The 11,645-nt window shown below is 46.8% G+C and overlaps 1 protein-coding gene across 4 annotated transcripts in view; it reads right to left on the bottom strand.

The window, feature by feature from the left end:
* Window positions 1–5,063: 5,063 nt before the first annotated feature.
* Window positions 5,064–11,645, bottom strand: part of TXNRD1 (thioredoxin reductase 1) — a 93,359-nt gene continuing 86,777 nt past the window's right edge. For all 4 annotated transcript variants that reach the window (XM_049694698.1, XM_033427586.2, XM_033427587.2 and 1 more), the window contains exon 14: window positions 5,064–6,884. In XM_049694698.1, the coding sequence (XP_049550655.1) occupies window positions 6,822–6,884 (63 nt within the window). In that variant the 3' untranslated portion in view covers window positions 5,064–6,821. The remainder of the gene's footprint in view (window positions 6,885–11,645) is intronic.

Here is an 11,645-nt window from a genome sequence, read left to right as displayed (position 1 = left end):
CTTCATTAAATCCCGAGACCAAGTGTGTGATCTCAATTAAAAGGCCTTGGGTTCAAGTCCCAATCTGGGTTCTGGCTGGGTTCGAGTCACAGCATGTGGGTTCATGTCCCAATCTGAGTTGCACAGTTTCACCCTAGTCCTGCTCTGTTCTCCTGGCATGGGGTACCTTCCTTTGGGGCAGCTGCTGGTTTCTAGCAGAGCTTTTCTCCTTTTTATCTGCACTCATGCCCTCAGGGCCTCATCTTTCTCAGGACTTTAAACAGCCTCTCTGGGCTGATGCCCTGACATTTAACTCTCTATCTTGAACTTCTTTCTGGAACTCCAGCCTCATGTGTCCAGCTAACCGTCCAAAACCTCTACTCGGATATCTACAAGGCATCTCAACCTCGGCACCTAAAACTCGAGCTTCTGATACTCCTCTCAAACCTGCCCCTCCTCCACAGTTTTCCCATCTCAGTGAAATGGCACCTCCAGCCTCAATGCTTCCAGTGTTGAAGCCCAAAATGTAGGAGTCATCCTTGAACCTCTCTCTCTCTCTCTCTCATCCCACATCCAATCCAACACTAAGTCCTATTGGTTCTCCTCTCAAATTATGTCAGACTGGGATTTACTTACCATACCTACTGCTACCACCTTGGACTAAGACATCATCTTCTCACCCCTATCACTGCAGCAGCCTCCACCCACCCAAAGCCTCAGGCTGCCCTCAGACCAGCCACCCGTGTGCTCCTGACCACCTGGAAGTGTGATCAGGAAGTGGGGTCACACCCCTCCTCTGTTCAGAGCCCTCCAGTGGCTCCCAATGCTGCTGCTTCTTACTACAACCAACAAGACCCTACCTGATCTGTTATCTCTCTGACCTTGACTTTTATTCTTCCCCTCCTTGCTTGCTGGACTCCACCCACCATGATGGACTTAGACTCATTCCCCCAACATCCCAGTCATTCTCTGCCTCAGGGCCTTTACACTTGCTGACCTCCCTGCCTGGAATGTTCCTTCCCCCAGGATCTCCTTCACCTCCTCCAAGTGTTCAGTCAAATGCCACCTTCTCTATGGGGTCTTCCCTGACCACCTTAATTAAAATTCCACTCCCCACGCCCCACACACCTCCCCTTCCCTGCTTAGATTTTTGTCTGTGGCACTTATCACCACTTATTCAATATAATGACTTATGTTAGTTTTGCCTATTTCCCTCAACTATAATGTAAACCCCTTGAGGACACGGATTATTGATGTTTTTGTTCACTGCTGAACTCTCCTGCCTAGAACAGTACCTGGTACATAGTATTTGCTGAAAAAATGAGGGAGTAACTGTGTACATTCACCCACCCTACCTGACTGCACACACCTTCAGAGTGAGGTCTGTGTGTGTTTCGGTCAAAGTTCTCTAGAGAAAGTGGACCAGTAGAAGATAAGACAGATGACAGACAGATTCATTTATTATCAAGAATTGGCGCATGCAAATATGGAGGCTGGAAGTCCCACCATCTGCCATCTGCAAGATGGAAAATCAGGAAAGCGGTGGAGTAGTTCAGTCTGAGTCCAAAGGTCTGAGAACCAGGACCGTGGAGGGTCAATGTTCCAGCTCAAGCAATCAGGTAGAAAGAGCCAAATTCTTCCTTCATTTTATTAAGGCCCTCAATGGATTGGGTGATGCCCACCCACACTGGGGAGGGCAAACCATTTTACTGAGTCCACTGATGAATGCAATTTCATTCAGAAACATCCTCAAGACACACTCAGAAATACTGTTTAACCATCTATCTGGGCATCCCTGTGACGCAGTCAAGCGGACACATAAATTAACCATCAGTGTTCATTCACTCTGTATCCACTGTGCCTTGATGTACAGCACATGCCATGAAGTTTGTTTCTTGTCTCTTCACTCCTTTAGCAATTGCTCTTCCAAGGTGCTGCTTTTGCAATTGCGAGGCAGGCTCTACCTCATTTTCCTGACAGACAAGAAGGCGTCCCCATCACGCACGCAGGAAAGCCAACACGGAGGGCTCTGATGCCTCCCTTCAGGTCAGTCTGCATGCATTTCCTGCACACCTACTGTGTGCTGACCACAGGGCCAAGGACCTACCTATTGGCTTTTTCAGAGTCAACACATGCTCCCATGCCCTTCAGCTTCACAGCAATCAGAGTGTGCTTACATGGCTGGGTGTTTTTAAGCAGGTAGGAGAATTTACAAAAGAGATGGTGGCAGGAACAAAGTAGCATCATGTTGTAGAAAAGCACATAGTTGGAAGCCAGATGGCTTCTGGTCTCAGATCTGTGTTTGGCTGTTTAACCTTGACCTTGATGTTGATCAGTCAGCTTCACCTGTCCAGCCCTCAGTTTCTGCATCTGTAGACGGACTTGGAGAAGCTGACCTCCCTTGCCCATCTCAAAGCCTATGAAACAGCGCCTGAGAAACGAACAGCTGCAGTAAGGTTGTGCAGTGATGGGATCAGGCTCAGAGACAGCCAAGGGGTCCAGAAAACCCTGCTCGGCTCAGCTCCTCTGGAGACTCTTAGGAGTGCCCAGGGGGCAACGTATGGCATCAGTGATACAGGGCATCAGCAGAACAGGGTCTGCAGGAAAAACCTTGGCTCCTTAGAGTGAATTTCAAATTAAAAAAAAGATTTTTTAAGCTCTTTTCTTTTTCTAAACAAAATCTTTTGAAATGTTAAAAGTTGAGTGCTCTGATTTTAAGTGGGTTTAAGGAAAGAGGACCTGGCCTGCTTGTTGTGCAACCCCTCCAACTCCCACGTATTCATTATCGATTGCTGTGTCACAATTACTCCCAAACTTAGTGCACGTTTAGCCCATTCCCAGACCTCGTATCAAGGATGGGCTCATGGATGGTCAGGAAAGGCCTTCTGCTGTATTCTCTGTCTTTAGAGTCTGGTCTCCTAGCTCCTGCGTGAGACCCTGATGGACACATTCCTGCTCCGGGCATTCTAATACTCCCAGCTACCCCCTCCCCACCTTTTAAAGCTATTTGAATAAACTACTGAGTAGATACAAAGGAACATTTGTAACAAACATAAATAATGATGCAACAAATGCACAAGTCCTCCACTTGGGTTAGGAAAGAAGCCTTTAGGTCCTGGGTGCCCCTTCCTGACTCCAGCCTCTGCCCTGTCCCTTCATAGGTAACCACCAGCTTAAACTCCAGATTCTTCATTTTGAACTTGTTTCCCTTGTGGTTCTACTCCAACTGTCCATCTAAACACATATACATATTGCTTAGTTTTGCCTGTTTATGTATATAATGGAATCACACTGTACATATGCCTTTGACTTTTTCACTCATTGATCCACTGTTTGTAACATGTATCTTGCTGTTACTTCGTCTTCTCTTGTATGGATACACCGCAGTTGACCTGTCCATTCTTGTTCTGATGAATATTTGGGTTGTTTCCATGTTTCGTTTTTTTGCTATTGCTAACAGTGTCGTGTCTTTTGGTGCATAGATATGCATCTGTGCTGGGTACATACCTAGAGTATGCACAGGATCTTGACTTTACTGGGTCACGTCAAATCATTTTCCAAAGTGACTGTACCAATTTACACTCCTCACAGCAATAAATGTGTCCCATTTGCACCACGGCTTTGCCAACGTTTGATACTGTCAGACTCTCTAAACTGTGCCACAGAATGGGTCAGAAGTGGTATTTCACAGCAGTTTAATTGTATTTCCTCAACAAGTGACGTTGGCCATTTTTATGTTTATGCCCTTTCTACTTTCATTAACATTTGGGTCAAAGGCTCCTGACACGAGAGATTAACAGTGTCCTGAAGTGGTCATCTCTGATAGGTACAGATCCAAGTGGTAAGGCTCTACCTGCCCACCCAATTACACGAAGCTTTACGTGCCTCCGTAGTGCACGTGTAGGCTTCGTGCTGGAAGCTACGCGGCACACAGATGCAAAGAACCCTAATTATCTAGAAGGGGGCTCGTGCAGGGTAACCGGAAGTGCTCTAGAGAAAGTACAGAGTCCTGTGGAGTACACGCAGAAAGAGCTCTGGCTGGAGGCAACCCAGCGCAGGGGGGTTAGGAGCGGTGTCTTTGGGGCAGAGGCCAGAGGTGCAGGTGACTGGCCCAGGGTCTGACAGAGGGCCCAGAGCCTATTTACAGGGCTTTGGAAGACCCTGAGGACTCGGGGCAAGGGAAGTCTGAGGAATAAGATCCTGGCAATAGTGTGGAAATACACCGGCAGTGTTACGACCAGTTAGAAAAAGCACTAAAACATCTCAGACAAGGTGTTTGTTGATTGTGCGGACCACACTGCTCGAGGGCACGTGAAAACACGACGGGACCCCAGGCTTCAGCTCAGTCGCCCTTCATGAAAGCTCCCACCCATCAGAGATGAATGAGGCAGACTGCAAGGTGGTCGAGAGGTCTGGGCCTTTGAAGTCACAGACTTCTCTGGCTTCAAAAGTGTGCTATACCACTACCTAGCTGTGTAACCCTGAGCAAAGATTCCTACCTCTGAGCCTGCTCTTCCACCTGTAAGCGGGCACAGGAGCTTCCTGAGAGGGCTGTTATGTGCCTGGTACATGCGGCAGTAACAAGCACTTAGTGGTACTGTTAGCACTCTGCAGTTACTCAGGACAGAGAGGAACTTTGGGAAGGTTTTTGTTAAGGATTACCACAAGATAGGAGTTTCTGCTCATCAACTGATGCATCAGAAAATTAAGTGCATATGAGTGAATAACCTGAGCCTGACAATAAACATCAATGGAAACACTTACTGAACCCCGGGCATGTGCCCGATCCAGTTCAGAGAGAAAGGAAGGCTCACGTACCCTCACAGTGCTGTTGTCAGGTGGGGCGGTTTTGCCACCTTAAAAACTAAGATGGACAGATCAAGTGGGGATAAGCTGAAAAATGGAATCCGGAATGCCAACACGGCTAAAATGTGAACCTCAGCACACCCACCAGGCCCCGCAGCACAGCATCGATGAAACTTACTCAGCACCTAGTTCTCACGATCGCCAACAGGAGCCCGGAAGTCCATTTGGCTGTCAGCTGAACAGTCCCAAGACCACCATTCAACAAGAGCCACACAGGGTGGATATTAACAGCTTTTAAGGTTTCACATTGTTTCTTTTCAGAAGATTTGTAACAAAAATACACGGAATTTAATATGAGTTCTGATACACTGGGCAATTACGCAGACAGGTCTATAAAGCAGAATCCTTCTCGTGGGGGCAGAACATTCTATTCCACAAAGACGACAGAATCACAACATGATTAGGCATGATCACCCTGTACTGCCTATCTTCTAATTTCAGAGATAGGCAGACTTGGAGAAAAAAACAAATTTAAAAATAAATAAAGAAAACTGAACACAGTCAGCTGTCGCAATTCCCCTCCCCTCTTTTCCTTTTCCCATTGTCTCCACACAACCAGATGGGACGGAGGGTGAGGCAGGGCTGTGAGGCAGACAGGGTCAGGGGATCTGCTGACTAAATGCTGGGCAGGCGCTGAGTTCCCTGAGGTGACGGAGAAACATACTTTCAATCAACCACTCAGTGCTGTAGCCGAGACACACACACAGAGGGGAGGGAATGAAAAAGGAGCTACAAGAACTGCTGGTGGGAGGTCTGACGTCCACAACATGTTTAAAATCCAACTTCTGTAAGTGGGAAAACGGCCTAAATATGATCCGTCGCCAGTACATTTAGGCAGAAATCTGTAACTGTAGGGTTAATACCTCTTTGTGATAATACGAGTTGGAATGCTAATGGAGCAGAAACACTTCTGCCCAAATTCCACCAAGTACAGTCAACAGAAAAAGCCAAAACCATTTGGTTTTTACACGAAAGTCCTTCACATCCACCTGTGTTCAAAATAATAAATTATGATATTAACAGCTTTCTTTAAAAAAGTAATTACCACAAGAGTTAAATTGTTAAGTGTGGAAAGACATTTCTCCTATGAATATAGTTCTTAGGAAGGGATAGATGCATAACACACATGAAAAATAAAGCTGTAGTATTTTGTGATTTTAGCTTAAAGCAAAAGCTACCCCCCCAAAAGTCTTTAAACAAGCGTTAAATGTTTCCCATTGCAAAAGATCTCAGCTCACTTAAACCAGCACACAATGGACTAAACAACGACATTTATTGTTTTTCCCCATTTCAGCTGTGCATCTGCCTCCGTGATGAAGAACAGTGGAGATCACGCTGTACGACCAAGTTCCCTGCATTGGAATATTCCTCCTAACAGGCTGGCCAGGTAGCCATTTCATCATCAGTGGTATAGTGCCTGGGAGCACACCTGGCCAGTGGTGACCACTTGTTTTGGGGAGATGCTCTCTCCCCAGGACAAGCCTAGGAGCCACAGTGCGCCGTCCCAGCAACGAGCCACCTTATTTGCACACGGTGGCCACGACTTGCTTTTGGATAAAAACTGTCTGCTATCATCTCTACTTTCACTAACACGGCGGAGAAAAAAAATAACCAACCTGAGAAAGGTTGACAGTGAGAATAAGAAAACCTACAAAGGAAAGGCCATGCAAAAACTGCTTCGACGGTTCCATCACCACCCACCGCGCGGGCTTGAGGCTGGTGACTTCATGGACGCCCCTCTGCGAAGCGCTGCCGAAAGCCAGTTTCGAGTGCGTCATGCTGACCCCAGTGCGATGCTGCCTGCCACCCACGCGTCACCTCCGGCCCATGAGATCCAAGGGGGCCTCGGGGCTCTAAGCACAGGACACGTGGCTGCTGAAGCCCCAGAACCTTCCGCAAACTTCGCCTTGGACTTGGGCAAGAAATACGTCAGTGGTTTGGAGTCCTGGCAGCAGCACCCACACTGGGGCTTAACCTCAGCAACCGGTCTGGAGGATGTTCTCCCCCGAGCGCTTGGTCACCGACAGTGTCGTGAATACCTGCAGGGAAGGAGACAGCATGAGACTCGGACACGGGCGCAGAAGTTAACTGGGCGCAGCTCAGATAACACCACGGGACTAAGAATGACTTGAGTAACTACTTACAACAGAGATGTAATATGACCAAGGTAAGCATTTCAACACCAAGGTGAAAGAGAAAAAAATGTAGCTTATATCCAATAAAGCACTTACTTGCATGAGGGTGATTGAAATAATACCCTGGCTGTTTATCAGTTCTCTAAAAGAAATGTACCATGAAATATTCTGGACACATAGAAAGAAGTGAAGTGTACTATCACGAACACCCTTGTGCTCACCCAACTCAGGGAGCTTCGTAACACATGGTTCGAGCCCCATGTGTATCCCCTTCCTGATAACTTTCCCCCTCCCCGCCCCCTGACTGGTGCTTTTCTTTTGTAGGTTTTTAAAAACTTAATATGCAAATGGCAAGATGGTATATACATCCTCTTCTGCTACCTGCTTTCTTGGCTCAATACTTTATTTCTATTATTCACGCATACGGACACAGATAGCTCTAATTCTTCCATTTCTCACTGAATAGTATTCAATTACTATAGTATACGATACCATATTAGAGTATAGTATATATACTATAGTAGTGCTCTCCAACCTTTTCGGCACCAGGGACCGGTTTCGTGGAAGACAATTTTTCCGTGGATGGAGGGGGGCGGGCAGGAAGGGGGTGACGGTTCAGGGAGTAATGCAAGCGACGGGGACTGGGAGATGAAGCGTCCCTCACTCACCTGCCGCTCACCTCCTGCTGTGTGGCCCAGTTCCTAACGGGCCACGCCCAGGGGTTGGGGACCCCTGTACTATAGTATTCAATCACTCAAATAGTGAGCATATTACAAATTACATACCCAGGCTCCTTTTGCTGGCCACTCAAGCTATAACCAATATGCTATCTGCAACGTGCTATGACATTCTGGTACATCTCCCTGCACCTGGAGCTAGAGGTACAATTGCTGGGTGCGAGGGCAGGATTGGCTAGATTTCCAAAGTGCCTGACGAACTGATGCTCTCACTTGCAGTGACTGACAAGTCCTCCTGGTTTCACATCCTTGAAACATTGGTCCCTGTGGACTTAGAGCCTAAGAACTTTAGTTGGCTTTGATTTGCTACTACTCAGGATTGCCTATACCAAAAAAACAAGGGCTCTCAAACCTTAAAGCCTGTTTACGCTGATTAAAATACACGGAAATTACAGATTCTAATTTGGCAGATCTAGGGTGGGCCCCAGGAATCTCATTTTTAGCAAGAGTCCCAAGTGATTCTAACGCAGGTTGCCTAAAGACCACAGATTAGAACTTCTTGAGGAACACCAGTGTAGGCAACGCACTGAGAATTTAACGCAAAATTCAAAGCCTAGAAGCCCACTGCGTGGTAAACTAACCATTGGTTGCTTAACTTTGTAGTTTCCCCAAACAGGAAACCTGCAGCTCTCCTACAGTCTATCCGTAACAGTAACTCTCTAAATTGCCAAATCCAGAGGGCACCTTGCCGCTTTCATTTCTCAGCCTCTCTGTAGCATTTGTTGTTGTCGATCTCAATGATCTTCTAACAATTCTTTCTTCTTTTTGCTTCCGTGAAAGCACTCTTTCCTGTTTCCTTCTTTTGTGGCTACTCCTCAGCCATGGCTTAGAGGTGTGCTGCTGAAACACCGATTTTTTTTTTTTAAATAAATTTATTTATTTATTTTTGGCTGCATCGGGTCTTGGTCGCTGCACGCGGGCTTTCTCTCATTGCGGCGAGCAGGCGCTACTCTTCGTTGCGGTGCACGGGCTTCTCATTGCGGTGGCTTCTCTCATTGCGGTGCACGGGCTCTAGGCACGCGGGCTCAGTAGTTGTGGCTCGCGGGCTCTAGAGCGCAGGCTCAGTAGCTGCGGCGCACGGGCTTAGCTGCTCCGTCGCATGTGGGATCTTCCCCCCGGACCAGGGGGACCCGTGTCCCCTGCAGGCGGATTCTTAACCACCGTTCCAGGTGGCACGTCCCTGAAACACTGATTTTCCCCAGCCCTTAGGGTGGTCAGAGCCCCAGGGCGGGTGGGCTGCAGAACCAGGTGCCTGATCTGCTTATTCCAGTGTGCTGCCCAAACAATGCCACCGTCCACACGTGCATGACATGAACAAGGCCAGGCAGCATGGCCCTAAGGGTCCTTCCTCAGCTCTCTCCCCTTTAGATGCTCTCGTCATGGTCTCATTCAGGCAATTACTCCCTTTTAGGCAGATGGCTCCCGGTGAATGGCAGCGCCACTACTTGATTGACCAGGCCACGCGCCACGCATCTGGAATTGACCCTTCATTGACCCTTAATTCCTCTATTTCCATTACTGCTGATGTACCATCAATTAGTAAGTCTTAGATATGTTGTTTCTTTTCTGTCAAATCTGATCCCTCTTCATGTTAAGTCTGACTGAACTATGAGATTTTTGTTAGTTTCCAAAACATATGGTGCCTTCACCTCCCTGTGATGACACTGTGTGGACCACACATTATACATTCCCGCCCTACTGGACACAGACGTGGGGGGCAGGGGCTTGCTCTGGCCAAGGATACATGTGGAAGTGGGAAGCATCACTCCTGAACAGAAGCCTTGGGCACCAAGGTGCTTTTCCTATACCTCCTTGTCCCTCTGCCATTCAGCCAGCTGTGCCCCTAGGAGAGGCTGCCCCACCAGCCAGGTCCTGGAGTGATGATGGATTTGGAGCTGAGCTGCAGCTGTTCCATGATGACCTTAGAGCACCACAAGGAATAAACCTCTGTTTTTATAGGCAAAAAAAACCCAAACAAAATCACCACCCAAACTGATCATCTATACTGCCCAGGCATGAAAACATAAAAGGACTTTGTGTAAAATCAATTAAACTTAGAAACTTATTTGGCTACTGAATACAATTAAGATTTCAATCCAGGGGCTTCCCTGGTGGCACAGTGGTTCAGAGTCCGCCTGCCGATGCGGGGACACAGGTTCGTGCCCTGGTCTGGGAAGATCCCACATGCCGCGGAGCGGGTGGGTCCGTGAGCCATGGCCGCTGAGCCTGCGCGTCCGGAGCCTGTGCTCCGCGACGGGAGAGGCCACAACAGTGAGAGGCCTGTGTACCGCAAAAAAAAAAAAAAAATTTCAATCCAAATCTTTTCGGTCACACCAAGTAAGTTGAAAGGTAACTCTAAGTAAGATTCTGCAGAGTCCATTTGTCCTACTCTAACCCAGACCGACCTTTGAGAACCACTGAGTAAGTGTCATACTGAGACAGGAGGCTATGGCTGATTTGGGAGAGACCCCAGTGGAAGCGAGACTCATCAAGTGCTTGTATTACTGTCAGCACACCTGGACAAGCTTTTTGGTCAGCTGCATTCTCTGATTCCTGAGAAACAACTGGTCTCCTGATTTTTATTTTTATTTATTTATTTATTTATTTTTTGCGGTACGTGGGCCTCTCACTGTTGTGGCCTCTCCCGTTGCAGAGCACAGGCTCCGGATGCGCAGGCCCAGCGGCCATGGCTCACGGGCCTAGCCGCTCCGCGGCACGTGGGATCCTCCCGGACTGGGGCACGAACCCATGTCCCCTGCATCGGCAGGCGGACTCCCAACCACTGCGCCACCAGGGAAGCCCTGGTCTCCTGATTTTTAATACAAAGAGGAACGAGCACAAGAAATCGAGGCCACTTTGACTTATATAGGTCAAAGCAACAGGAATCAACATCAAAAATACTTGTGAATAAAAGGGGAAAATACTTTTGTGTAAAGGAGGAACAATACTGAGAAAAACCCGTGGTCTATTTTAGCCTTAAAAGCAGCAACAAAGCCTTTTTTCTTCCTATATATCAGCAGCGCCTCAAAAAAGTCAGACCCAAGTAATGACGGCTAGTAAAACATTTAAAGTATGAACCCAGAAGAAAAATGTGTGAACAACTTGCATCCAAAAAAACAGTAATTATAAGGAAAAAAAGGTTCATCCTTGTTAATAAAGATATGTGAAAATCCTTGAAATAGCTATCTTTCATACTTATTAAAGAAAAAGTTACACTGAATTTTGCAACGTTTTCATTAGCACTCAGATTCAACGCTGATGACACTGTAAACTAGTACAATTCTTCTTTGAAAAGCAATATAACTCCCTTGTTTAAAAAATGTGTGACTGTGGATGAGGACAGAAAGATAATATGCGATAATGAAAATAGCTGTGTTCGGATGATGGTTATCACGGGCAATTTAAAACACCATCAAACATGCTCTCTCTCCAATTTTCATAAAGGAAGAAAAATAATGAGGTAGGGAATACATTAAAGCAAATTCCAGGCTTGTGAATTTGCAAGCTTATGTTTTATTTCTCAGGAATTAATTTAGAAATAGAACTTGTAGGACATGTGGTTAAAAAACTAAACCCATCAAAAATGGAAACAAATTAAGGGGGAAAAAAAGAGCTCTTATCAATAGCCAGGACATGGAAGCAACCTAAATGTCCACAGACAGATGAATGGATAAAGATGTGGCACATATATACAATGGAATATTCCTCAGCCATAAAAAGGAACGAAATTGAGTTATGTGTAATGAGGTGAACGGAACTAGAGTCTGTCATACAGAGTGACGTAAGTCAGAAAGAGAAAAATAAATAACCGTATGCTAACGCACATATATGGAATCAAGTGACTGATGAACCTAGTGGCAGGGCAGGAATAAAGACCCAGATGTAGAGAATGGAGTTGAGGACACAGGGAGGGGGGAAGGGTAAGCTG

Source organism: Orcinus orca, chromosome 11, assembly GCF_937001465.1.
Source record: "Orcinus orca chromosome 11, mOrcOrc1.1, whole genome shotgun sequence".
Taxonomy (NCBI): domain Eukaryota; kingdom Metazoa; phylum Chordata; class Mammalia; order Artiodactyla; family Delphinidae; genus Orcinus; species Orcinus orca.
Note: the sequence above shows the minus strand (reverse complement) of the source record. Positions and strands in the feature narration are given on the sequence as shown.